General features: G+C 43.4%; 1 protein-coding gene across 3 annotated transcripts in view; it reads left to right on the forward strand.

The window, feature by feature from the left end:
- Positions 1–23,984, forward strand: part of TBXAS1 (thromboxane A synthase 1) — a 363,475-nt gene that overhangs the window by 138,739 nt on the left and 200,752 nt on the right. For all 3 annotated transcript variants that reach the window (XM_019544728.1, XM_019544725.1, XM_019544726.1), the window contains exon 5: positions 11,639–11,735. In XM_019544728.1, the coding sequence (XP_019400273.1) occupies positions 11,639–11,735 (97 nt within the window). The remainder of the gene's footprint in view (positions 1–11,638; positions 11,736–23,984) is intronic.

Consider the following 23,984-nt stretch of genomic DNA (forward strand, 5'->3'; position numbering starts at 1 on the left):
TCGCTTTACTAGCCGCATCATCACATTGAAGACTCATGTTCATCTTATGCCATGTTGATTATCCTGAAAATTAACACACATCTTCTGTTGTATCCTATGCCTACCTGGTACCTCTAAGAGCTAGTGTTTCAATAACAAGAACAGAGAAGTGGTTCTGAAGAAAACAAAACTACATGAATGCAGCATAAGCAAAGGGAGATGCAACATTTATACACGCAATATGTGATAGTATGCAGTGTACTGTAAGCTGTCTTACTGGTTTGAGTTAAGATTAGTATACAACTAGAAAATGGTAGATTGAAAGAAAAGCTGGTACATATTCATCCTGAATGCACTAAAAATAAAATGTTTCATTGCCCACCACTGCTGATAATATTTGTGAATTGAACCAGATAAGCTCCCTCAGGGGCAGGCAATTATTTTGGGCAGAGGGCCGCTTACCGAGTTTTGGCAGGCCATCAAGGGCTGCATGGGTAGCCCTGCCCCTTGACAGGTGCCACGCCCCCTGGTTGCCAGTGTGGGACCAGAAGTCCTGCCCTCTGAGCCCCTGACCTTTGCCACCAGAAGTCCCTTCCCTTGCCCCCCAGAATTACTCCTTTCAGCAAGGGGTTTTACCATCTCTGAACCAGAAAAATACCAAATTATAGTCTAAAAATCAAACCTGTACTACAAAATCAAACCTGTACTACAACATCCATTAATTTGATTTCAAAAAATATTTTTGTCCTGATCTTACATGTGTTTTCACCTTACATGTGTTTTCACTTCTCAGCCTCTTGAAGGCTTAGATCAAGTGTAGTGTATATATATAGAGGTGATAGCATTATAGCTTAAAATTAAGTCTTACTTTTATATATTGTGGGAGGGTGTGGGCAGGAGAGTGGGTATAAGCTTGTGGCTATGTGGGTATGGGGGAGGGTGTGTGTATGTGTGTGGGATTTGTGGGGTGTGGGTGGGTATGGGTTTTGTGGGAGACTGTGTGTGGGAGGGGGGAGGGTGGCTGATGAGAGTTGTGGCTTGTGAAAGGTTTGCCCTCCCCCTGCCTCATGGCAGGCAGAGCCCAGTGCTCCAGCAAGCCCAGGCTGCACGTTCTTGCTGTTCTGGGCCCCGGGGCACTGGCACAAGCCCCATGCTGCTGCTTGGCCCCCGTCTTCCACTGCTGCCCTTCTCCTGTCGCTTCCTTGTCCCCTCCCTCTCCCCAACCCGGTCACTGTGGCACCACATCTCAGCTGCTCCTGTGGTCCCAGCGCTGCAACTGGGAACCATGTGGAGCGGAGCGTCCAGCGGGGGAGTGCAGTGGAGTGGGAAAATGGCTGCGGCAGGTGGAGGAAAGGGGTAGTTAGTGGGGGCACAGAGTGCAGTGACAGCTGGGCAGGATCATGGGGCCAGTGCTGGCAGGGTCCAGAGCAGAGTGGCAGGAACATGGGGCTGGGCTGCCAGGGGTCTCTGGAGCCAGGCTGCACTGCTCAAGCAGAGAGGAGGGAGCCAGCCTGGCTCCATAGAGCCCTAGGCAGCCCCTGCCCCGCATTCCTACTGCCCCGCTCTGGGCCCTGCCAGCGGCCCCGTGCTCCCGACCGGCTGTCTCTGCAGTCTCTGCATTCTGTATGCCGCTCACTTTCCCTTTCCCCTGCCTGCCGCAGCCATTTCCCCCCTTCCCCATCCCACCTGAACTCCAGTACCATGTGGTTCCTAACTGCAGTGCCAGGACTGCAGGAGCCAGCCTGGCAATCGCCTGTGGTCGTCCCCTGGCTCCCACCTCCCTCCTTCTTATCTGTGTTTCTCTCAAAGCAGGGAGGCAGAAACAGCCCCAAGCCAGAAGCTTCCAGCAGCCCCTGCTGGGCAGAGGTTTCCAACTGAGGCTAGGCGTAGGGGAGTTGGAAGTGGGCCAGGGCTGGGTCAGACTCGCTGTGGCAGCTGTTTAGTTCTGCCGCCAGCTCCCTCTGGGTCCTTCTGCTCCTGGCTCCTGTCATCTTTGACAGGCAGCCAGGGGCAGATAAATATTAATTTTCTAAATTTTTTAAGGGCCCCATGGGCCAGATAGAATGGCCTGGTGGGCCTGATCTGGCTGGTGGGCCATATTTTGCCCCCCTCCCCCACCCTGAGCTATCTACAAAGCAATGGAAGATAACAGCATTACAAGGAAATGAAAAGGTTTGTGCACTTCAGTTTTGGTTCCCTATGTTGGGTCATTTAATGGGACCTCACTTATCAGAACGTTATTGCTCAACATTTTCTGAAAACCAGATCCCTTTAAGATGTCTCAGATTGGGCACTTATAAAATTGAGGACCTGAAATCAGTTGTCACTTCTGAAAATTTTTGCCAGTGTACATGCAAGAGCAGATGCGGTTGCATGTAATAGTTGCAGAAATCATATGGCTATTGATGGCTTGCATTTTTTGCTGTTATTGTGTCTCAGAAAAACAATAACCAATGACCAGATGTGCAGTTCTACTGGGGATAGATACTGGTCTGAAATGATTTTTGAGGCAGAAGGCAAAAGCTATTTAATCTGACATCTTGAAGTGCATTTGCTTTTATGAAGTGTGGTTTTCTTTTTTAATGATGGGAGTATAACTAACCATTTATTACACTCAAGGTTTTATTATAGTCAACCTGCTGTATAAATGCTGGTATATATTACTATGCCAAAGTATCGCCTGCTCCTATTTTGATCCTCTGACCTCTTTCCTGTATCATGTTCAGAACATGTTTGCACACACTGTATTCTTTTATCCATTCCCTGACCTTTTCGTTTAACTGAATCATAGGCGCATGTGCACCTCCACACACATCCACACTTTTGTGTGTGCTTGCCCTTTTTTTTTCTTGCACTCTGGAACACGGGAATCAAATCCCCAACTTCGCTCATTTTCCTTCTGCCATTTTTTCCCCAGAATTTTCTACAATGCAAAGTATGCTGGGCTTTATCTACTCTGTCTATTAACCAGTCTTTCCCCATTTAGCATCCCATTCTTAACTTTTCTCTTGTAGTAGTAATTATGCTGCTTGTATCCAGGTATACAATATTAAATACCTATTGCCCTGTAACTCTTAATAGTGCTATTTTTTTTGTTTTTCCCTCAAAATCATCTACCTGTCTCTCAAGTCCAGCTGTTTACAATTCAGAGCAGTAATCATTATTCACCCTAAGTGAATCCAGAAGAGCCACCTGTGTTTATCCTGGATAACATTATCCAGTTATCCACCCCAGCCATGTTGTACTTTTGTCCCTCTTTTTTTAATGTCTCTGATAACAGTAGACAACATTGTCAAGTATTTTTTTAAAAAGAAAGAAACCCAAACAAACAAAAAACCCCTTAGTCATCCCGATCCAGACAAACAAGCACTGTGTAAATAGGGATGAAGCAAAATAGGAGAAACAATGTGGACAGAATAAGAAGTCTCTTGAAATCTCACAGATGTGGCTCTCTTCCAGCATGTTTCTGGGAAACAGTTGTCTAGTGCTTTTTCTCTTAGCATGTGGAAATAGAATATTTAGATTTAGAATAGACGTAGCAAGGTGAAACTGAGGTAAAGCAGTTCACACGCTGTTGGTCTAACACGTTTACAGAAAAACTAGTTATGGAAATGTGTTGAAACTTACAGGAAATGTCTGCTATTGCATTGCATGGAGGTCGGTCCGGTGTACTGTTTAACATCTGCAGACAAAACAAACTTTATCCCAACTCAGTGAATGTCACAGTCCAAGCCTGGATAATAAAATGTAGACAAATGCAATCTAAGCTTGGTGGGAATCGTGCTGGGAAAATATCTTAGAAAGCCTGTTCTGCCAGTATTGCCAAGTCAAAATACTTACAAAACTTTTCAGCTTTACCGGCAGAAGCAGGACTAGTACTTCCAGGCAGAAGAAGAAACCTCATGTCTTCTTAAGATCACAGCACTGTTCATATTCAGTAACATAATATAGAAGCACAATCCCATTTACAGCTTTCATTTTGCATTAATGAAATGGAGTACTGATACAGCTAATCAACAGCAGTTATGTGACACAAACACAAGTGATGCGGTAGTGGCAATCGTTTTAACCCCTCCGACAGGATAAAAATAAACCAAAACAGCCCTGGGAAATAGGTGATGTTTTCAGACTGCAGAATAAGTGTGCCACAAGAGCTTCATGCTTCTCTATAGTGTTCTGACAGTGTCTTTTAATGGGGAAGAAACCAGTTTTCATGCCCATTCTTGACTCTGCCTTTCTTCTTAGGGTGTCGAGTAGAAAGCTGCTGGGGGTGTTATTTGTGTTTCCTCCAGCTTTCTTCATTTGAACCTGCACTAATACAGAAATCAATTATGTGTAGGTTACCACATTGCCATCATATAATACAGTTAAATGGTGCATTTCATCACTGTAGCAGTTTGCATACATTAACTACTTTAAACCCTACTGAGCCCCTATATTGTCGCCTGCCTCGATCTCATGTTTATAGAGAAATTTAAACAGTCATGGAGGATTTGATTCTCCAGTTTGTCAAAGCTCTGCTCAGGTAGAGGAAGGTGTACATCAGGGAAGCCTTTCTCCTGATCCTGAACTAAGCCCCAGCCTAAGATAAGCAACAGCTTTAGCTTACCTTGGAAAGCCCTCAGCAAGCATCTACTTCTCCCAGGGGCAGATTCAGGGGTTGTACTAATGCATTTGCATCCCCCTTTGATTCCTGCTCCATCCAAAGTTTAAAACTTAACTGCCTATCAGTGGCAGCAGTATTTCTTGTCAGGCAGTGCTGAGGGAGTCATTTGACTTCGTGGCTCATTATAATGTACCTGATCCCTTCTAAACTGTTCATTCCACAGGTATTAAACAACACTCTCTGCTTTTTTTAATGGTCTTAATATGCCACCAATCAAGCTATCCTTTGTTCTGTAATTCTGTTGTATGCTAACTGTTCCTGGAAATGAAGCTCTTATTTCACAAGCCTGCAATTTATTTATTTTTTAACTCATTCCAATGAAGTTATATCATTATATCTGGAAAAGCGCAGGCTCATGGGTGACTTGGTGGCAGCCTATAAGTACATAAGGGGTGTGCATCAGGATCTGGGGAAACGTCTGTTCACCAGAGTTCCCCAGGGGATAACAAGGACCAGCAGTCAAACTCCTGCAAGATCATTTTAGGCTGGACATAAGAAAAAACCTGTTTTACTGTCCAAGCCCCCAAGGCCTGGAATAGACTCCCTCCAGAGGTGGTGCAAGCACCTACTGGACTCATTCAAGAAATGTATGGATGCTTATCTTGCTGGGATCCTTTGACCCTAGCTGACTTTCTACCCCTGGGGCAGGGGGCTGGATTTGATGATCTTTTGAGGTCCCTTCCAGCCCTAATGTCTGAAATCTATGAAATTTTTTTTTTGCCTTTTAAACTGAATAATACAGCCCTAGGCTCTTAGCATATTAATAAAGCTTCTAGTTTATTTTTAACTGGAGAAAAATGTGTTGTTTTATATGTGATGATGCACCTTGGCATCTGCCACTCCTTGTCAAAATTGCAGAGCTGCCCGTGTACTTGCCCTTGCCACAAACTCTGTAAATCATGGATAATGTGTGAGTTGTACACTGGACCAGACAAGAATATAAGCATAGCCATATTTTAGCATAGCCATATTTTAACAATTGGTAGAACTTTAATAATTCCAGAATTATTACTCATCAGTAGGTGCATTTACACATGACACTACGTTGCCATAGCCATGCTCTATGGCGATACAGTGTCTGCGGGTAAAAACCATGATGCCGCAGCTACATCGCCATAGTGACACGCTTCCTCGTTATAGTGCGGCAACATAGTGCTTCTAAATAACCATGCGCAGTGTAGGAAGTACTAAATGATGGTGCAGTAGTAACAGCACCATAGTGGCATGTATAGACACACCTGCTGTTTCCTAAAGCCCCTTGGGAAGTCTTTTGACCAGCTGCTAATTTTGAGTTTGCATGATTGCTCATTGTATGTCAGAAGAGAACACTTTCAATCTGAAGAATGTGGACAAATAGAATGATGCATCAAAAAATGTACCAGTAAGCAAAATGCCATATGAGTGTGCTTCTTACAGTGACATTTTGAATGATCAGTTCTGATGGTGTTTTTTTAAAATCCATTTGTGAAATGAGAATCCACGTCAAAGGAAGTTATTGAACAATATACTCCTAGGTGGTAAAGGGTGTTGTCTCCTTTTTATAGTTGTGCAAATCCTACATTTTTTCTTGGGGTCAGCAGACCTGTGAAACTGGATCACTGGAAGAGGAAACATAGGAAGGAAGGGGACAAAAAGTCAGAGTTGGCTTGCAGACTAACTCTGGGTACACTGGCAGAGTTGGGTATGAAACTTATTTTCTCTATGCCTCTCTGCTGTCTGTCACATTAAGTTCACCTCTTTCTTGATTTGACTTTTTTTCTCAGAAAGTAATGGGGATGTCTGAGTTCGCTACATCTTGGCTTCCAAGCTGTTTACCTCCAATATGGTACTTCTGTTAACAAAATTAATGGAAAGGGTTGATAAGAAAGCCTCACAGATTGAAATGTGGAAGATGCGTTCTGTTCCTGACCCTGCAACAGACTTGCATGCCCTTCAGCAAGTCCTTCCTGGGAGGTTTCTGGAAGGTTAAGATGTCAATAGAAAAATCATGTGCCTAACTTCTTTATGCCTTTGATGGACTCCTGATCTGTCTGTCCTTCAGTTCTCCAACTGCAAAACAGGCAAGAACACTTCCTGTTCCCCATTCTTTATTTCTCTTGTCTATTTAGATTTCAAGCTCTTTGAAGCACAAATATTTATTATCAAGTTTATGTAGAACACTTAATACATCAGAGACTGGGATTCTTTTGAAGCTGCTAAGTTCTGCAATAATACCAGGCACACTAGGGCTAGGGACAGAAGTTACATATAAACCAGTTTAGGTGATCAGAAACTGGTTTAAACTTGTAACAGAATAGAAGTTCAGTGTACATAAACCAATTTAAAAATGGCTGAAACTGGTTTAAGATAAACCTGGTGGAATGTAGTATCAGACTTAACTGATTTGTGAAAATTCTGTCCCTGACCCCTTCCTCGTTCAGATCAGATCAGAGTCTCCCAGCATTTTCAGTCCTGGGCTGGCCTGTGCTGTCTCCTCCCTAGCTGGAGCAGCGAGGGCTGGCTAACTGTCCCCCAAAGCTAGCCCCAGCGGGGGTCTGGAGCCAGGGAGGAGGATTAAACTTCCCTTCACCCGAGTATGGAGCTGCCCTGCCCTACTTGCTTAGTGCTGTCTTCAGCTGTGGACTACAAATCCCAGAGGCACCTAGAAGCAGGAACTGGAAGTGAAGAGCAACCTTTCAGAGTCCTACTGCTGTGAGTCTGGACTGCAAATCCCAGACCTTGGGGACATCAGGAAGAGGAAGTGAACACACAGCCCATGCAAGTTATGTGCCAGAGAGCCATGCTGTAGCACACCCTGACTTCTGGCCTGAGCCACTGCAGTCATGTGGCTGCATTTCCTGAATCAAAAGTGAATGTCTGTTCACTTGCTTATTGGTTCCATCTTTGCTGCTTAGGCTAACCTGCAAAGACTGAATCAATTCAGCCTCGGGCTTTTTGACTGCCTGTACTTAGCACAGGAGTCATCAGTTCCTCATACTTCTTCCCCTCCTTTCTTTTCCTCTCAGTGCAGAGTAGCAGCCATTGTGGTGATTGCATCAGGGCTGTGCTACTGTTAGTCACATACCACTTAGTGTTATAAAATCTGTACTTCTGATAGGAGCTGGATGTGGGTAGTATTCATAACAAATCAGTTTGCTGGCCTCTGAATTAATTATGCAAGCAATGTTGACCTTATGTCTATTTTTAAATGAGTAAACATACTTATATTACTCCACCTGCTGTGAATGAGCATCTCTGAAGAGAGTAAAGGAGGCAATTTCTTCTTCCTGTGAAATGCCTATTAAGAAAATTTGCTTTTTCTTCTATATGTTTGCTTACTTCCCCTCCTTATTTTTTTCCTTCCTTCCATTTTCATTATTTTCCCTTGAGGAAAGAGAGAGAGAGAATATCATTTTCTTTTTAGTTTGGCTTTCCAGATGATCTTTGTCTGCTTAACCAGACTACAGCCTAAAAAACAAAGCTCTGTTTATTGCCTAGCAGCATTTTTTTATGATTAGTGTAATGCATCAGAAATGCATGGGCCTGATAACAGATAGGAAGATCAAAGCCTTCTGTCAGTTGATGGCCTGGCTATAAACAGGGCAATTGGAGTGCAGGTGTTTCCCACACAGATGTTACGCACAAAATACTCCCTTGGCCACAAAACACTATCCACACACTCCACTTTTCCTGTGAAGTGAGGCAATGTTTGGAAGGTAGCTGTCTTGTTCAGAGCATACATGTTGATAAATGGCTTAGGAGCTGATCTGTTGCTCTTTACAATAGACAGTGCAATACAGCTAGAATGGCCTTTTGGGTGCAGCAAAGATGACATTAGATGTGGTTGGAATTTCTCCTTCCGTGTGCAATAAACTTGAGGGCTTAAAGTCAGTGGTTGTTTCATGCTGTATTATGAAAATCCAAATTTGGGTTCCATAATTTGTCCCTCACGAATGCTGGGATCATTGTAGGGCACATGGAAGGTAAGGGGCGATGGTATAGTAGACAATTCAAAACAACTTATGTTTTGACTGGTGATAACAGAGATGCTCTGGAAAGAGACATGTCCAGCCCTTTTCTGCTGTGAAAAAGGTATTGGATTGATGGCCCTGGAAATTGGAAGTAGGTGGAATTTGAACAACAGGGAAACAAGTCCCTATATTTTGCAAAGGCTCATATCAATGTCTGTCCATCCATTCTTAGACCAGCTTGCAACAAGGAAGTTCAGACAACTGTGTGTGTGTTTACAGTTCGAGTTATTAAAATGCTTTGGGTACAAATTCAATTTCTTTGCTTAATATATTACCATTTTACTCCCCCTTGAATTATAGGGCCTTTGGTAAACATACTGGGAGGTTGCCTAGCTTCTCTCTAGCTCCTCTAAGCAAGTCTGTGTTCTTTGCTGAACAGTTTTTCAAGAACTTAGAGTAGCACTCCTTAGGGAATTATAAAGCCAACATCCCTGCACCTTCTATAGCAACAGAATGCTGGGGGGACTATGTTGTTCATCCTTTTCTCCCGTATGGGAAGCACACTCCTGTCACAAGCTGTGATAAATTGGGACACTAGGCCTTTTGTGCCCTGACTACTAATCCTTGCTGTTCCTAGAATGCTAGCTTTAAAATATGAAGTTTTGAGCTCTCTGTGTTTGGAGGCTCCAGTTTAAACAGGAGAGATTATTTATTTACCAGCTCATAGTAGTACTGCAGTGTGATTTAGTCTTCAGACTTGGTTTACACTTGAGAAAGTTTTCTTAGCCTCTCTCTATGTTGTAAGAAGTGTGGGTGTTCTGGGGTTTTTTCCCCCTTTAACCAGTCTATACAAGCCCAAGTGTGAACACAGTTACATAGATATATGGGGTGTCTTGCACCAGTTTATCTTATTTGCCTTTCCATAAAAGAATGAGAGATTTTGCTTATAAGCACCTTTTTTAACCAGTACAAATGTACCCACTGGGTTCAGGGGTCTGTGGTTAGGAGATACAATTTTTATGCATAGATAAGCTCCAAGAAAAGATTTATCTGGAACAACTTCATAACAGTGGCTATCCTCAATTATTCATAAGCCCGTTTGTAGTGAGATTGCTAGAAAACTGTTTGTTTTTAAACTGATTTGTTATATTGGTAATTTGATGAGACTACGCATTTTTTTTTCAATAATAAATCTAAGTCTAAGCAAGGTTGGCACTATCCCCATGTAGTAATACCAGATTAATTGAAGGTTTGATATGGCAGGGGTAAGTCTGTGTAGTTTATTTAAAAAGATTATTGTTTCAGAGTTTTTATCCTATTAGACAGTTAGAAAACAAACAGATACTGGTAGGGAAACATCCTCTTGGTTTTGAGAACAAGGCCCTGATCTTCTGAAGACTTCCGGCATACGGTGACTCATGTACTTAAAGTTCAGTATACGCTGATGTTTCTGAAGAATCAGGACTCATGTTGACGAAACAGAGTAGTTCATACATTGTTTTGTACTCAGCTCCCCTCATCCCTCCTGCTTTGCTTTTTTTTTCTTTTTTAAGATGGAAGAAGAGAATGAGGAGTTCATTACTGTAATGTGTGGAATTGAGTTTTCCAGAGTGCTTTCCAACTTCTTTCCTAACAGAAAGAAGCAAAGATTATGAAGAATGTTGTAGTAAACATGGGGTTTGTGAAAGCAGGAAGGAGCCTTGAGGGGAACACTTAATATATTATTGCTTTTCCTTCACCCTTAAATATAATCTACTGTTAAACATGTTTGTCTCACAGGCAGATTAACAGCACAGAACCTTGCATAAAAGCAATTTTAGACACTTTGGAGTGTTTTGGATACATTACTGGATTTACTACTTATACTCTGTCCCATTCTTTTTTCCTCCTGGCCCCATCTACCCCCCTGCCACACACACACATAGACACTCACACTTTTAATGGGATTAATTATTTTATATGATACAACAGAGAGAATGGCTGGAAACTTCATTGCCAGCTGTTAATGCCAGCTGTGATTCAAGTAATGAATCATTTGAAGGACAAAGTCCCAGAAATGGTGAAGTGGGTCTGATATCATAAGGATCAATATTTAGCATAAATACATTTGAAATGAAATATGTTATGATTCCGGTTTGCTTTGTGTCAAAGTGAATTTGGTCCCTCTGAAAATGCTTGAATCATATATTTGGGGGTTCAAACCCCTCTTGCCACCAAAGACAACAGGCAACAGAATTGCAAGGTGTGCTTTTGTTTCTGTGCCAGGATGCTCTATATTTCACCTGGATAGACCCATGTTTGGGAAGGAATGTAAAGAAAGGTTAGTGTTCAGGGCCATTGGTTCTTTGGCCTTTCTGCAACAATTGCAAGCTAGTGATGCACAGGTTTGGAGATGTTTAGGTGTTTCACTGTGGAGAGGAATTCACACATTTATACCACCCATGGGTGCCTGTAGACGTGCTAGAGGCTGCTTTGATGTGCTGTAATTACAGCATGTCAGAGCAGACTTGATTAATCAAGTTTGCTGGAGCATGCTAATTAATGTGCTCCAGCCAGCCTCTGTGTCTCATGTATCAGCATCCCTGTGCTTCAAAATGGCAGTGGGAGTTCTTTAACTAAATGAATGAGCTTTAGTTCAAGCACTTCTGCCACCATTTTGAAGTGCAGGGACACTGATACAGGAGACACTTAGGGTGCTTTAATTAAATCCCACCCCCGGAGCACATGTAAAAACCCCAGGATTTTAACCTCCTCTAATCAGGTTTTTACAGAATTACAGGATTGGAATTTAAGTGAGTAATGAAAATAATTAGGGAAAAAAACTACTCAAATGTATACATTGGTTATATAAAACACCAGTGACTTGACAGCTTTTTCTTTTTTAGAGAGAGAGAGTTGCAGGAGATACTAAGCTATCAAAGGGAATGGAAAACTATTTTGATTTATTTATAGGAACATATTTGAGCTACTATAGCATCTTGGGGAAGGTGGCTGTTCATCTGTTGGCTATAACTATTGATACAATTCTCTACCTTATTTGTAGGTACTACATTGGCCGTCGTACATACATGGTGGTGTCTGAGCCAGAGATGATCAAACATATCTTAGTGAAGGACTTCAGTAACTTCACCAACAGAATTGTAAGTTGGTGGAAAGACTCTTTTGTATACTGTCATTTCAGCACCCAAGAGGCTTCATCCTGCAGGTCCAAGACAGGTCCAAGACAATCTTATGTTGATTTTAGAGTCTGCCTTTTTTTCAAATCGGGCTGAAGGAAATAGAGGAAGGATAGACTTAAAAGGAAGGGTGCATGAACTTCTGAGTAAAACTGAAGGAACATAAACTGACAATATGCTCTTCATCTAGCCCTTAGGATTTCAAAGACAAAGAGGAAGTATTAAAAATTGAAATGGTAATCTTGAGGCTAAGGCACTGGACTGACTCTCGGAAGAGCTGGGTTTAGTGTCCAGCTCTGCCAGTGTGATGATGAGCAGGTCACTTAATCCCTCTGCACCTTAGTTCCCTTTCCTCTGGCCCTTTGTCTAGTCTTTGTCCATTCAGATTTTAAGTTCCTTAGGACAAAGGTAGTAGTCCCTTACTATGCGTATGTATTATGTGTAGCACAGTGGTGCTCTGCTCATAGCTGAGCATTATTGTACAATAAAATAAAAAGAATTGGTATTTATGTTAAGAAATGCAAATGATTTGTATACAACTTAGTGCTCTAGACCTTTAAAAATATTAAAAATGCTCTTTTTGAAGGATTGTTTTGAACAAATAAAAAGAAGGAAGCCACAAAGGCACGGTAGGGCTTTCCCATATTCATTTAACATTTTACAAGAAAATGTCTGTGGTCATTTTTTGGCTTAAGTTGCTCTTTTCTTTTTCCTTGCCAGTTTGCATGTTCTTCTCTCTTTAGAAGTCTTTGTAAATATCTGCAATACCCTCTTAAAGTTTAAGGGGTTCAGAATTCTTTAGCCAGTGTACCATTTTTACTGTAAGATGTTGGATCTTGCTATTGACTCTCTGTTTAATATGCATATTGTTCTTATCACCACAGTGGTTGAGCATTTCCTGAGTATTTATGGGTTTATTCCCACAGTAGCCCTGTGAGATAAAGATGTACTATTAATCAGGTACAGATCAAGTGGTTTGCTCAAAATCACCCAGGAAACCTGTGGCAGAGGACAGAATTGAATGTAAATCTTCTAGGACCTTTGCACATGCCATTTTTTGCCCTTTCTTGAGCAGGTTTTCTGGATGCTTTAAAACTCTTTCTGGTGCATTAAAGTAAAATTCCTTGGAAGTAGTTTTCTTTGGCTCACCACGAATTAAAGGTTCACACCCATGGATTTTTTGCTTGCAAATACAAAGGCACTCAAAGACATGTAAAGAACCTCTTTGTCTATCAGATGACACTGTGACTTTTTGTAGTTCACCCCTTTGTATTGTTTCTGCTTTCAAATTGCTTCTGCTTTTTTTTTTTTCTTGTGGCGTGTGCCAGCTCTATGCTTCTACAGCTGCATGGATTGTGGGGGCTCCGGGTCAGGGTTGGGCAGATCTGGACCATCCTGCTCTCCTGTGGCACCAGTGAGGGGCTGGACTTAATTCGTTCAAAAACCAAGCGTGTGCAAACACTGTTGTGACACTCCAAAGCTTAATTAGTTTGAAAATGTAGTGTGTGCAAACAGTGATGCAACACTCCAGAATAAACTAGTTTAAATGTTATAAACCTATTTAATTTAATGAGGATTAAACGCCATGGTGTGTACAGGTGCTCCTAATTTCCAGCTCTGTTCCTTAATGACAAGCCATCTTCCATCTGTCTTTTCTCACTATTGCTGGCTTGAGAGATGCCCATAAATCACATTCAAAATAATTAACATGAACATGCTCTGTTTTACTTCAGCTTTTATCCACCTCTTCTCCTGCTTTCTCATTTACCTCTAGTCTTCAAAGATTTTATTTCCCACCTTTTACTTTGTTTGCTTTCCACAGTTGGGGATGCTCAGCCTTCTATTTCACATATATCCACATCTGTCTGGAATCTGTACTGTTTTCCTGTCAGCCATTTATTTTCCCATAAGTTCACCTTGGAAGCTTCTTTCTCTTGTTAGCTGGCAATTGATACTCCTAATTTAAGTGTTTGTTGATGTGTGGTATAAAGGATTTTATAAAAAAAAATTTATATATATTGGAGTGTATGTAAGAGAAGCCATTTGAGTTTACTCCAATACAATTTTGTGTATGTGAATAATGGTTGCAAGGTGAGGGTGAGAAAAGCACATTCTAGGTAACAGAAGCCTTCCTTATATTCATGTAAATGTTAAAAAGCTTTTAGGAGAGAGTGCTTCTGTTTGTTTATATATTTTTTAAATTACTCCGAGCGAGTCTCTTCTCTACTTTCATTAAGAGTTTATTTGCTAATGGAGAATTTAAAATACAAAAAAAAAAAGTTTTCTCTCCCCTTTCCTTCTCCCCCATGTTATGTTGAGAGATTAGAGTCCTGGTTTTGCATAAGTGGATACAAAGCTCTGTTAATGTAGTAAAATTCTCATTTGAAATGCCCCTACTCTTCTTTGAGTTGACTGTCAGTTTTGCAGATGATTTTTCTGGTGCACTTGAACAGGGAATAGGACAAAACCGTAACACTTGCTTGCTTGCTTATTTTTTTAAAACAGAACCAGAATTTCAACCTAGTCTACCAGGGGGCAAAATGTCAGTACATTAACCCTACATGCCACAACAGTACATTGTTCATCACATGTTCCAGCACTAGTAGTAATGATATGTTAAAAAAAAATGTCTGTAAGCTGCATGATGTATGGCACTAATTCCAAAGGCAAAGTGCATTAGGCAGGGAAAAAAGTTTACATTCCATATGTGCCTTGGTGCCTTTATGATTAATAATAAAAATATATTTTTCTGGGAGGTAGTGGGAAATTGTATTTTCAAAGGGCTGCACCAGTAAACACAGCTGATAGACAAGGAGTGATAAGATGATAATTCAGTGGACTCAGAACTTTTATTAAAGCTGTCTATAGTATGGTGTCATGTTGCTGAGTGTTCTTAAAAAGAAATACCTTAATTTGTATATGCACACTGGCTAGTTACTTCTTGGAAGGTATTCAGAAGGTCTTTGTAGAATCAGTCCAGTTTTAAACAGATAAGAGGACTCTCAGAATTGCCCTGATTACCACCTAGACAAGCAATTCAATGGAGAGGTAAGGGAGTCATCAAGATATTACATGAAATTGTACACATGAACTTGGTATTTACTGAGCTGTGTTTTTTGTTGATACAATATGAAACATCCTTTTCTTTGCTGTTTATGGGGTTCCTTTCAGCGTGAGAGGATTGTTTTGGAGGCAGATCTGATTATGATTGTACAGACACTGAAACTTACTATAAGGAGCTGAATGCCATTTTGAATACACAGTAGTGAATGTTTCAATTTTACAAGTGTCCACAGTTTGTGGAAGGTGCTTCTAGTAGGACTTTGGACAAAGGCTTGATGAACCAAGGCAAGGGAAGAGCTACTGAAACTTGTGCTTCCAATAAACAGGAGGAACTGGTCCTCCTGCTAAACAAGAATGACTCTGATCTTGTAGGTATAATGGAAACCTGGTGGGATTCCACCTATGACTGGGCCACAGGTACAGATGGCTATACCTTGTACAGGAGAGATCGTGTGGACAAAATGGGGGGTGTAGTTTTCTCTGTTCAGGAAAGCTACACATCCCTGCAAGCCAACATTGACACCCAGGGTGGACAACTGGAGACTCTCTGCATTAAAATCTATGGTGAACGTGGCACAGGGGACACAATGGTGGGAGTCTACTACAGACCTCCTAGTCAGAATCAAGAGGTTGATCAGGAATTTTTCAGGGAACTGGCTGAGGCTGCATGCTCCTGGTGCATGGTTGTTATGGGAGACTTCAACTACCCAGACATCTTGTGGGAAAAGCACTCAGCCAAATCCGAATGGTTGCAAAGCTCCCTTGTATGTAGATGAGCTCTATCTGACTCAAGAACTTTATGGACTGTTGAGAAGCAAAGCGCTGCTTGACCTGGTACTGGCAACAGGGGATGACTTAACAATCAAAGGGAAGCTGGGAGACGGTGACTATGAGCTGATCACCTTCAGTATCTGCCGTAAAGCTGGCAAGTCAGTCAGCAATGCAGAAGTCCTCAACTTCAGGAAAGCTGACTTTGACAAGCTCAGGAGGCTTGTTGGCAAGGCCCTAAGGGACCACAACCTGAAGGGAAGGGGAGTTCAGGATGAGTGGTTGCTCCTCAAGGAAGCAATCCTGGAAGCACAGGCAATTTCTATCCTGTCTCGGAGCAAAGGCAGCAAAAGGGCACAGCGGCTCTCTTGGCTCTGCAGGGAACTAGTGGACCTCCTGCATCTAAAAAGAAAGACCTACAAAGGATGGAAGGCTGGATCCACCCCAAAGGAGGGTTATTCCGCACTGGTCCGGACCTGTAGGGAGTGAAGCAGGAAAGCCAAGGCTGCAACTGAACTCCAACTGGCTACATGTATCAAGGACAATAAAAAGTCCTTTTTTAGATATGTGGGGAGCTGCAGGAAAAGCAAGGGTAACATTGGACCCCTGCTAAACCAGATGGGGCAACTGACTCCCAGGAAAAAGCCAACCTGCTTAATGGGTATTTTGTGTCAGTTTTTCACCAGCCCCAAGGGACGGCCCTGCTCAATATGTTAAGGGACAGGCAGCATGAGGGAGAACTGTTACCCTTCATCAGTGTTGACCATGTGAAGGAACACTTTGAGAGGCTGGACACCTTCAAGTCAGCTGGCCTAGACAGTTAAGGAGCTGGCAAGCATAATAGCGCAGCCACCAAGATGGATCTTCGAGAATTCCTGGTGCTCAGATGAAGGCCCCAAAGATTGGAAGAAGGCCAATGGGGTGCCTATCTTCAAGAAAGAGAGGAAAGATCTGGAGAGCTACAGGCCCATCAGCCTGACCTCTATCGTGGGGAAGAACTTGGAAAAAATGATCAAACAGACCATTTTTGACAAACTGACTGATGGCAACATCCTGAGGGATAGCCAGCATGGGTTTCTTGTGGGTAGGTCTTGCATCTCCTTCTACAACCAGGTGACATACCACTGGGACAAGGAGGACGAGACAGACGTCATATATCTTGATTTTAAAAAAGCCTTCGATTTGGTATCCCATGATCATCTCATAGAAAAACTGGCCAACTGCAGCCTTGGAATTGGCTCTGAGGTCAGACCCAGAGAGTGATAGTTGATGGAAGTCAGTCATTGTGGTGCACTGTGACCATTGGGGTCCCCCAAGGTTCCGTCCTTGGGCCTATTCTTTTCAACATCTTCATTAATGATGTGGACATTAGTATTAAAAGCAGACTGGCCAAGTTTGCTGATGACACCAAACTTTGGGGTAAAGCATCCACACCTGAGGACAGGATGGTGATCCAGCCTAACCTTGACAGGCTCAGAAAACGGGAGGATGAAAACTGACATCATTCAACACCAAAAAATGCAAGGTACTCCACCTCAGGAAGAAAAGCCCGCAGCATGCTTATAGGCAGTGCTACGCTTGCTAGTGCCATGGGGACCTGGTGGCTGCCTACAAGTATATAAGGGGTGTGCGTCAGGATCTGGGGGAACGTCTGTTCACCAGAGCACCCCAAGGGATGACAAGGTCAAACAGTCACAAACTCCTCCAAGACTGTTTCAGGCTGGACATAAGGAAGAACTTCTTTACTGTCTGAGCCCCCAAGGCCTGGAACAAACTGCCGCCAGAGGTGGTGCAAACACCTACTTTGGACTCCTTGAAGAGACGTTTGGGCATTTATCTTGCTGGAATCCTTTGACCCCAGCTGACTTCCAGCCCTAATGTCTATGAAATCCATGATTAATTCGGTAACCCTAACTCTTCCTACCCATGCATGATACAGAGGGGGCTGTTGACTTGAGTGAAAGGTGTGGCTGAGATTCTGCTTGCAGATCTTTGTCCTGTCCTTTAAATCAGTGATAGATTTTTATTCTCTGAGCCTGCCTGCAATTCTCTCATGTGGAGCCTGCATGCTCAGTCTCTGTGCAAGCAAACAGATTTGGTCCTGTATGAGCTGCAGCCAAGCAGTGTGTATTTGGAGTGCTTAAATCTCCCTTTGAATATCTGAAATGTAATATCCAGAAAATCTGTTTTTGAGTGGTATGAAAAGAGCATGTTGGCCTCCCCCCTCCTCTCCCTTTGCCCTCTTCATGATGTTTTTGAATTACAGATTAGTAATTTTGAACTGTATTTGTGGCAGTAACCCAGGGTGACCGGCTCAAAACTGCATCAAGGTTCACTGTCAGCATCCACTTTTATAACAGACAACCAAGTAATAACAAACCAAGTGTTGTTTTCCTGTGGAGCTGGGGTATATTTTATTCCTACCCATGTAATCAGCAGGCAGGCACTAATGATCTCATATTTTTCCACTTAATATAGACTTGATTAAGGTGAGTGATTTAGCCACGTTTTTATTTTCTGCTGTTAATGAATACCATCCTCATCCTTGGGACATGCACAAATTTTCCCTATGTTTATAATTACAGTAGGAAAGGAAAAGATGAAAATTAGTACATAGACCCTCAGCCAAAAGAGTGAAAAAAAATATTTAAATTTAGATTAACCATGGAAAAATCAGAGAGAATTCTAGCCAGGGACTCTGTTATAGAAAATGATATCTTCTTTCTCACCACTAGTCTATATAATCTATTGAACAGAGTTTCCTCTATAAGAACACTAATGTGGTTCTTAAACGTTTATTGCTGCACCACATTATTGTGTTCCATGTGAGACAGGGTGATAATGGTGCATTATGCCAGGCAGAATAATGGGGCATAATGTGTTTCCAGACTTTTAGCTTTTACATGGCAAATTTGTTTTTTGAAATAATATTTGCCAGGTCATTAACGTGTAAGCTTTAAAAACTACAATCAGGGTGTTTATAGGGAACAAATAAATGAGAGATCCAGAGGTTACCTGGCCTGTAATTTAAATGATGAATTGTATCCAAGAGACTATAGAGCAAACTTGTCAGAAAATGAACTTTGGCATGTCCACAGGCCAAGGTAAATGCTGAATAATCTAAGTTTATCTGATTACTGGAAGGGCTTGCATTCTAAAAGACTCTATGCTGTTAGCAAATTGGAAAATTTAATGGTAGATCCAATCCAGAATTTCAGATCTGAATCCTGACAAATTTGGGAGATTTTGAGTCCATGAATCCAACCCAGCTCTTCCAGCTTTTGTTCTGGGTTGAAGCTGTAACTGTCTGTTAGGGTTGTGTGAAGCTTTAGTAGCCAATTCGATTTGGAGGAAATTCAGCCTGGTTTGGAGGATGAATCTCCAAATCCAGATTGAATCAGGAGACCCATTAAAAGGTTTGAATTGAATCGGAAGCCTCCGAATCAATTCAGAGATTCGGGTGGTCCCTGCTCACCGTGGCAGGGAGCTGGACCCAGGCTCCATGATGGTAAGTAAGGGGGGGACCCCCACTGGCTCCCCTAGTCCGCCCCCCCACCTGGCCCTACCTCCTGTCTCCTCCCCCAGTCCTCCTCTCCACATCTCCCCCCCGCCCCCGATGTCTGCCCTGCCCGGTCCCAGCATTCTGGCACTTAAAAAAAATAAAAAAATAAAAAGCCCCACACTCAGTGGCAGCAGCAGCAGTGATCATGGCCTCTGGGGGCTCGTAGCAGAGCCCTTCCTGTGCAGCGTGGGGCAGTGGGGGGCAATGGGGATCAGCCTCCCCGCCTCGTACCTGTGCGGCAGCTGAGGTTTTGGGGGTTTTTTTTCAAATCCGAAGCCAAATCAAATACTTGCTGCTTCTAATAGGCCCATTTATCACTTCAGGTGCTCTTTCCTTGCTGCTGGAGTTCCCAGCAATGAGAAACCAAAAACAACCTACAAGAAGTTAATGTAACTTGTCGCTGGTAGGTGATGTAAGGCTTCAGCCCCTTTCTGGTTGGCGCCTTCCTCCCTAGCGATGTCAGGGTGAGACCACACCCTGGGGCCACGTAGAGGGTTCTGAGCGCTGCCCCTACTTACCTGCCACGACTTCACTGTTGGTGGTCCCAGAGAGGTTGTGGCCCTGGTCTTTCTCCCAGGGACCAGCAAGCAAGGAATTACTCACTCCTGTTCCCACCACCTGGTGGGAGTTGCCCCTTCTCCACCGGGCTCTGGGCTAGCCGCCGCCTGCTCCTCCTTCTTCATGTGGCTGTCCACAGGGTCTTGCCATTGCTTGCCGCCCTTCTCCACCAGGGTACCCGAATGCTCCAGTGCAGCCTGGTCTTCGCCTGTGATTGTGGGGATGATCTTCTTCTCCCCACCATGCCCCTCTGTCCAACTTTGGCTCCCTGAGCCCAGACCCATGGGTTTCCCTACCAGGCTTCCCTGGCAGACACTGGGGCTTCTTGCCCCACGCCCAGCTCCACCACTCCTACCCTGCTCCGCTACCTACCTCTCCCTGCCGGCCTCCTACCTTTCCCCGCTCGGCTCTGCCGCCTGGCTCTCTCTGGTGGTGTCCTCCTCTCCTTCCCAGCAGCTGGGTGTCTCCCCAGCTGCCTTTTGAGCAGTCTGCGCTGCTTTCAGGCCCCGCCCCTGGGGTTCGCTGGTCTGCAGACTCAGGCAGCTGCAGAACTGCCAAGCCTGTGTCAGCATTTTCTCCCAGCTGCTGCTCTTGCTGTCCCTGAGGTGGGTATTGGGGTTCATTGGGCAGGGTCCCGGGAAATGTTGGCAGGGGGGCTCCTGCCTCCCCTCCCACATAGCTTCACAAAACAAATGAATTACACCCTTTTTGAAGGGGGAGAAAAACCTTGCCCCATCTCCTTTATTTTGCCAAATCCCTCATACGTAGGTTGATGTAATGTATAGTGATAAAAAGAATATATTTTAGTCTTTTATATTGGCATCTGTCTCTTTCTCAATCTATTGAGCTCTGAACTTAAATTATAAAAATGGCCATTTCTCTGCATTCTGTTCAGCCAGGGTGAAAGACAGTAGAAATTGTACAGGCACAGCTGATATTTATGCTGCTTTGGAACAAAATCTAGCTATAGGTTCATCCCCATCTAGCTTATACATTCATCACCAAAACTCTCTAGCTCAGATTTAAGCCTCAAATTCATACTCTGGGCCAGATCCTCAGCTGGTATCAACCGGCATAGTTCCATTTAACTTCCTGGGTGGTTATTGGCTGTGGATTCACTCCTTTAGCCATGATCTTGTTAGGATTTAGGTGCCTTTTTCTGTGAACCTCTCTCTCAACCATAAGGTTTTTTTGTGTGTGTTTTGTTTGTTTTTAAAAACAATTCAGGCATCCATTTGGAGGCTTGTTTTAAAAATAGCTACAGAATGGCATGCTATCTTTAATTGGGAGTAGGAATCATTTATCTAGCCCTTGAATTGAAATTGTTTGATTTCCACAATGAAGTGACAACACCAGTGGAATTTAACTATTGGTCAATATTAAATGGAGCCTAAAGCTGGCTGAATGTCACGCGACATGCTAAAATTCTGCGTTAGAATTGATTTGAGCTTCATCAATTCAGCACCGTGTCATGCTGGGTTTTTCTCAACATTCCTTATACCAAACTTTAAAATTAGAGGTGGATCTATACTGCAGCACAAGGCCAGGTTCTCAGATGACATGAAATCACTTGCATCCATTATCTTCATTGGAATGACATTGGTTTACACAAAATGAAGGGAAGGCTATTAAACTGTAAGGTTCTTAGCAGATGTTACACTTATGACATGATTAGTCTGTTAATTGCACCTTAAATAGTAACCTGGCCACACCTTCAAGCAATTAATGATGCCACAAGAAGGGAAACCATCCACAGACATATTACAAAAAAAAGTCTATTATTGTTTGTGGTTGGTTTCTATCATGCCTCTAACTGAATATGTGGCAGGGTTGTGACCACAATGGGGTCTCCATTATCCGTGGTACAGTCCCCACCAGCCAACAGCTGACTATTGGCTGGCTCCAGGTGCTTGAAATGGTGCTGGAAATGGCCCTGGTCCAGTCCCTGGAGCTAGCTCACGATCAGCTGATTGTTGGACCCCTGGCTCTCAATTCACTTGTGCTGCTGATCTCAGGCTCCCCCTACACTGGCAAATAGGGCACCATTGTTGGGATTGGGGATCTGATCCCATTATGCTTTTAAATGAATGTCAGCAGCCTCAACATCAGCAGGTGGGCGGCAGTTCTGTATTATAGCAGGGCTTCCTAAGTTCTGAGTGGCTGGGGGCTGCAGGACTCCCAGCCACACACAAAACTTATGTGAACCTCTTTGCACTGCACAAGCCTCCCCCCACCCCTCAACTGTACTGCATGGGCTCCCAACACATCATGGTAACCCCCTCTACTTCACCAGGGCACTTTACCATGTGGGTGTTTCATGCCATGCCCTGTGGCCCCTACACACCACTCTTGCCCTCTTTGTTGCACACCAGGTGACCACCGTTGCGCTGCATCAGTGAGGATGCCATTCATGGTGCCTCGATCCCCTCAAGACCTCTAGCCATGGGCTCCCTCAGTCCCTGCCTCCAGAGATGTGGACAGAAAGTAGAAGATGGAGGAAGGAGGTGAAGCTCAGGGACTCTGGAAGCAGCAGCAAAAAGGAGAATAGGGAGCAGCACATGGACCAGGAACCCAGGGGCCACAGTTTAATCCCTCAGGAGGCCGCATGCACTGACTTTGTATGGGGTAACAGGCTACCATATCAGAGTGGCAGGGTCTTTCTCTCATTTTGTATAGGGGTAAATGTCTATACATATTTTATGTTTATGCGACAAGCACAGAGAGGTACCGCTGTAAGACTGAAGCTTCTAGGGGTTACTCCAGTATGATAATACAAAAAATGACATGAATTATACCTAGTATTCCAACCTAAGGAAGTTCAGCACAATAATGAGGAAGAAGCCTTCTAGACTAAAATGTTAGTTGAGTTGTCAAAAACTCGCGTAGTTCCCACTGTGTACCCCCTGAACAACACGTGCCCCTGGCACCTGGGGGGCATGGCGGTTTGTGGGAGTGTGGTAGTGGTAAGTAGGGAGCTCCTGCAGACTCTGCTGGTGCTGGCAGTGGGGGGTGACAAGCGCTGACCAGGGATTGGTGACCACCCACTGACACAGCTGGCTGTGATGATCACTGACCACCTGCAGATGCCAGTGGTGGGGTCAGCGGCAGGGCTCGGGGGGATGGTGAGCGGCACCTTTTTGTAGGGGGTGCACCGCCACGCTCATGTGGTGCACCTGCTTGCACCCCCTACATGTTGCCAATGGCCTAACCTTTAACCCTCCTCCATTTTGTTTTACTAACTTTTTTCCCTGGCACTTCCTGCTGTGCCAGTTTCAACGTCATCCCCCGTCATTCAGCATCATCATTATCATGCTTTTTTGTGAAATTTTGAGTTTGTTCCCAAGGTGCTGTTGCAAATTGTAATAAACCCATTTTTAAATGGATAATTTGTGTACTACATCTATATACAGACACCCAGTCTGCAAACAGTAGTTACAAACTTTTTAAAGTCTGATTAAAAAACAATATTTGAAAAATAATTCAAATGATTGAAACAGTGCAATACAAAAGGAATTCTTGGTGCAGTATATACCATGAGAACACCATTTCATATTCCCTTTACCACCCTTCAGCAAAGTGAATGTTTACAGTAGCTGTAACAACCACATTCTAGATAGCATTCATGAAAGTACTTTGCGGTTTTAAACATTTCTTTTGTCCGGGGAGGATGAGGACCTGTAATGGTTTATCTTTTTAAAGTCAGATTCTTACTTATCTTTTTTGTGTAGTTTTCCTTTAGATTGACTTGGGCACAAGGAAGTTGAATAATTGCATGAAGTTTCTGGTACCAGTTTCCTCAAAATTAGCTGCATGACACTCATTTTTTCATGAGTTTTTCCTTTTTTGTTTGTAGAAAAATAGAAACTCCAGATATTTTTCCCTGGCGTTTCCGTAGTACAACTATGTCTCTCAAAACCTTGATGATATCACAAAATGTACATCTGTATGTCCTTTGTGACATGTCTTTGTCTTTTGCATCTTGTACTGAGATAATGTAAAGATTGACAGCATGTGATGGCTTGAATCTACAGCTCTTTGTGATGCAGTATAACAAGGCACATCTACACCTGCATTTGATCTGGCCTAAGTTTACTCCGGAGTAAGCACTTTCAGGCAGGTGTCTACACATGTGGTGATTAGGGAGAAGTTTGCTGCTCTTTGCACCGAGTTTCCTGCAGCGGGCCTCTACCACCACTGGAGGGAGTGCTAGGCTCTGGCTGCAGTTGCTAGTACCTGGCAACCATCTTTAAAAGCCACCCGTG

This window comes from Crocodylus porosus, unplaced genomic scaffold (genome assembly GCF_001723895.1).
Source record: "Crocodylus porosus isolate Cpor-Errol unplaced genomic scaffold, CroPor_comp1, whole genome shotgun sequence".
In the NCBI taxonomy this organism is placed as follows: domain Eukaryota; kingdom Metazoa; phylum Chordata; order Crocodylia; family Crocodylidae; genus Crocodylus; species Crocodylus porosus.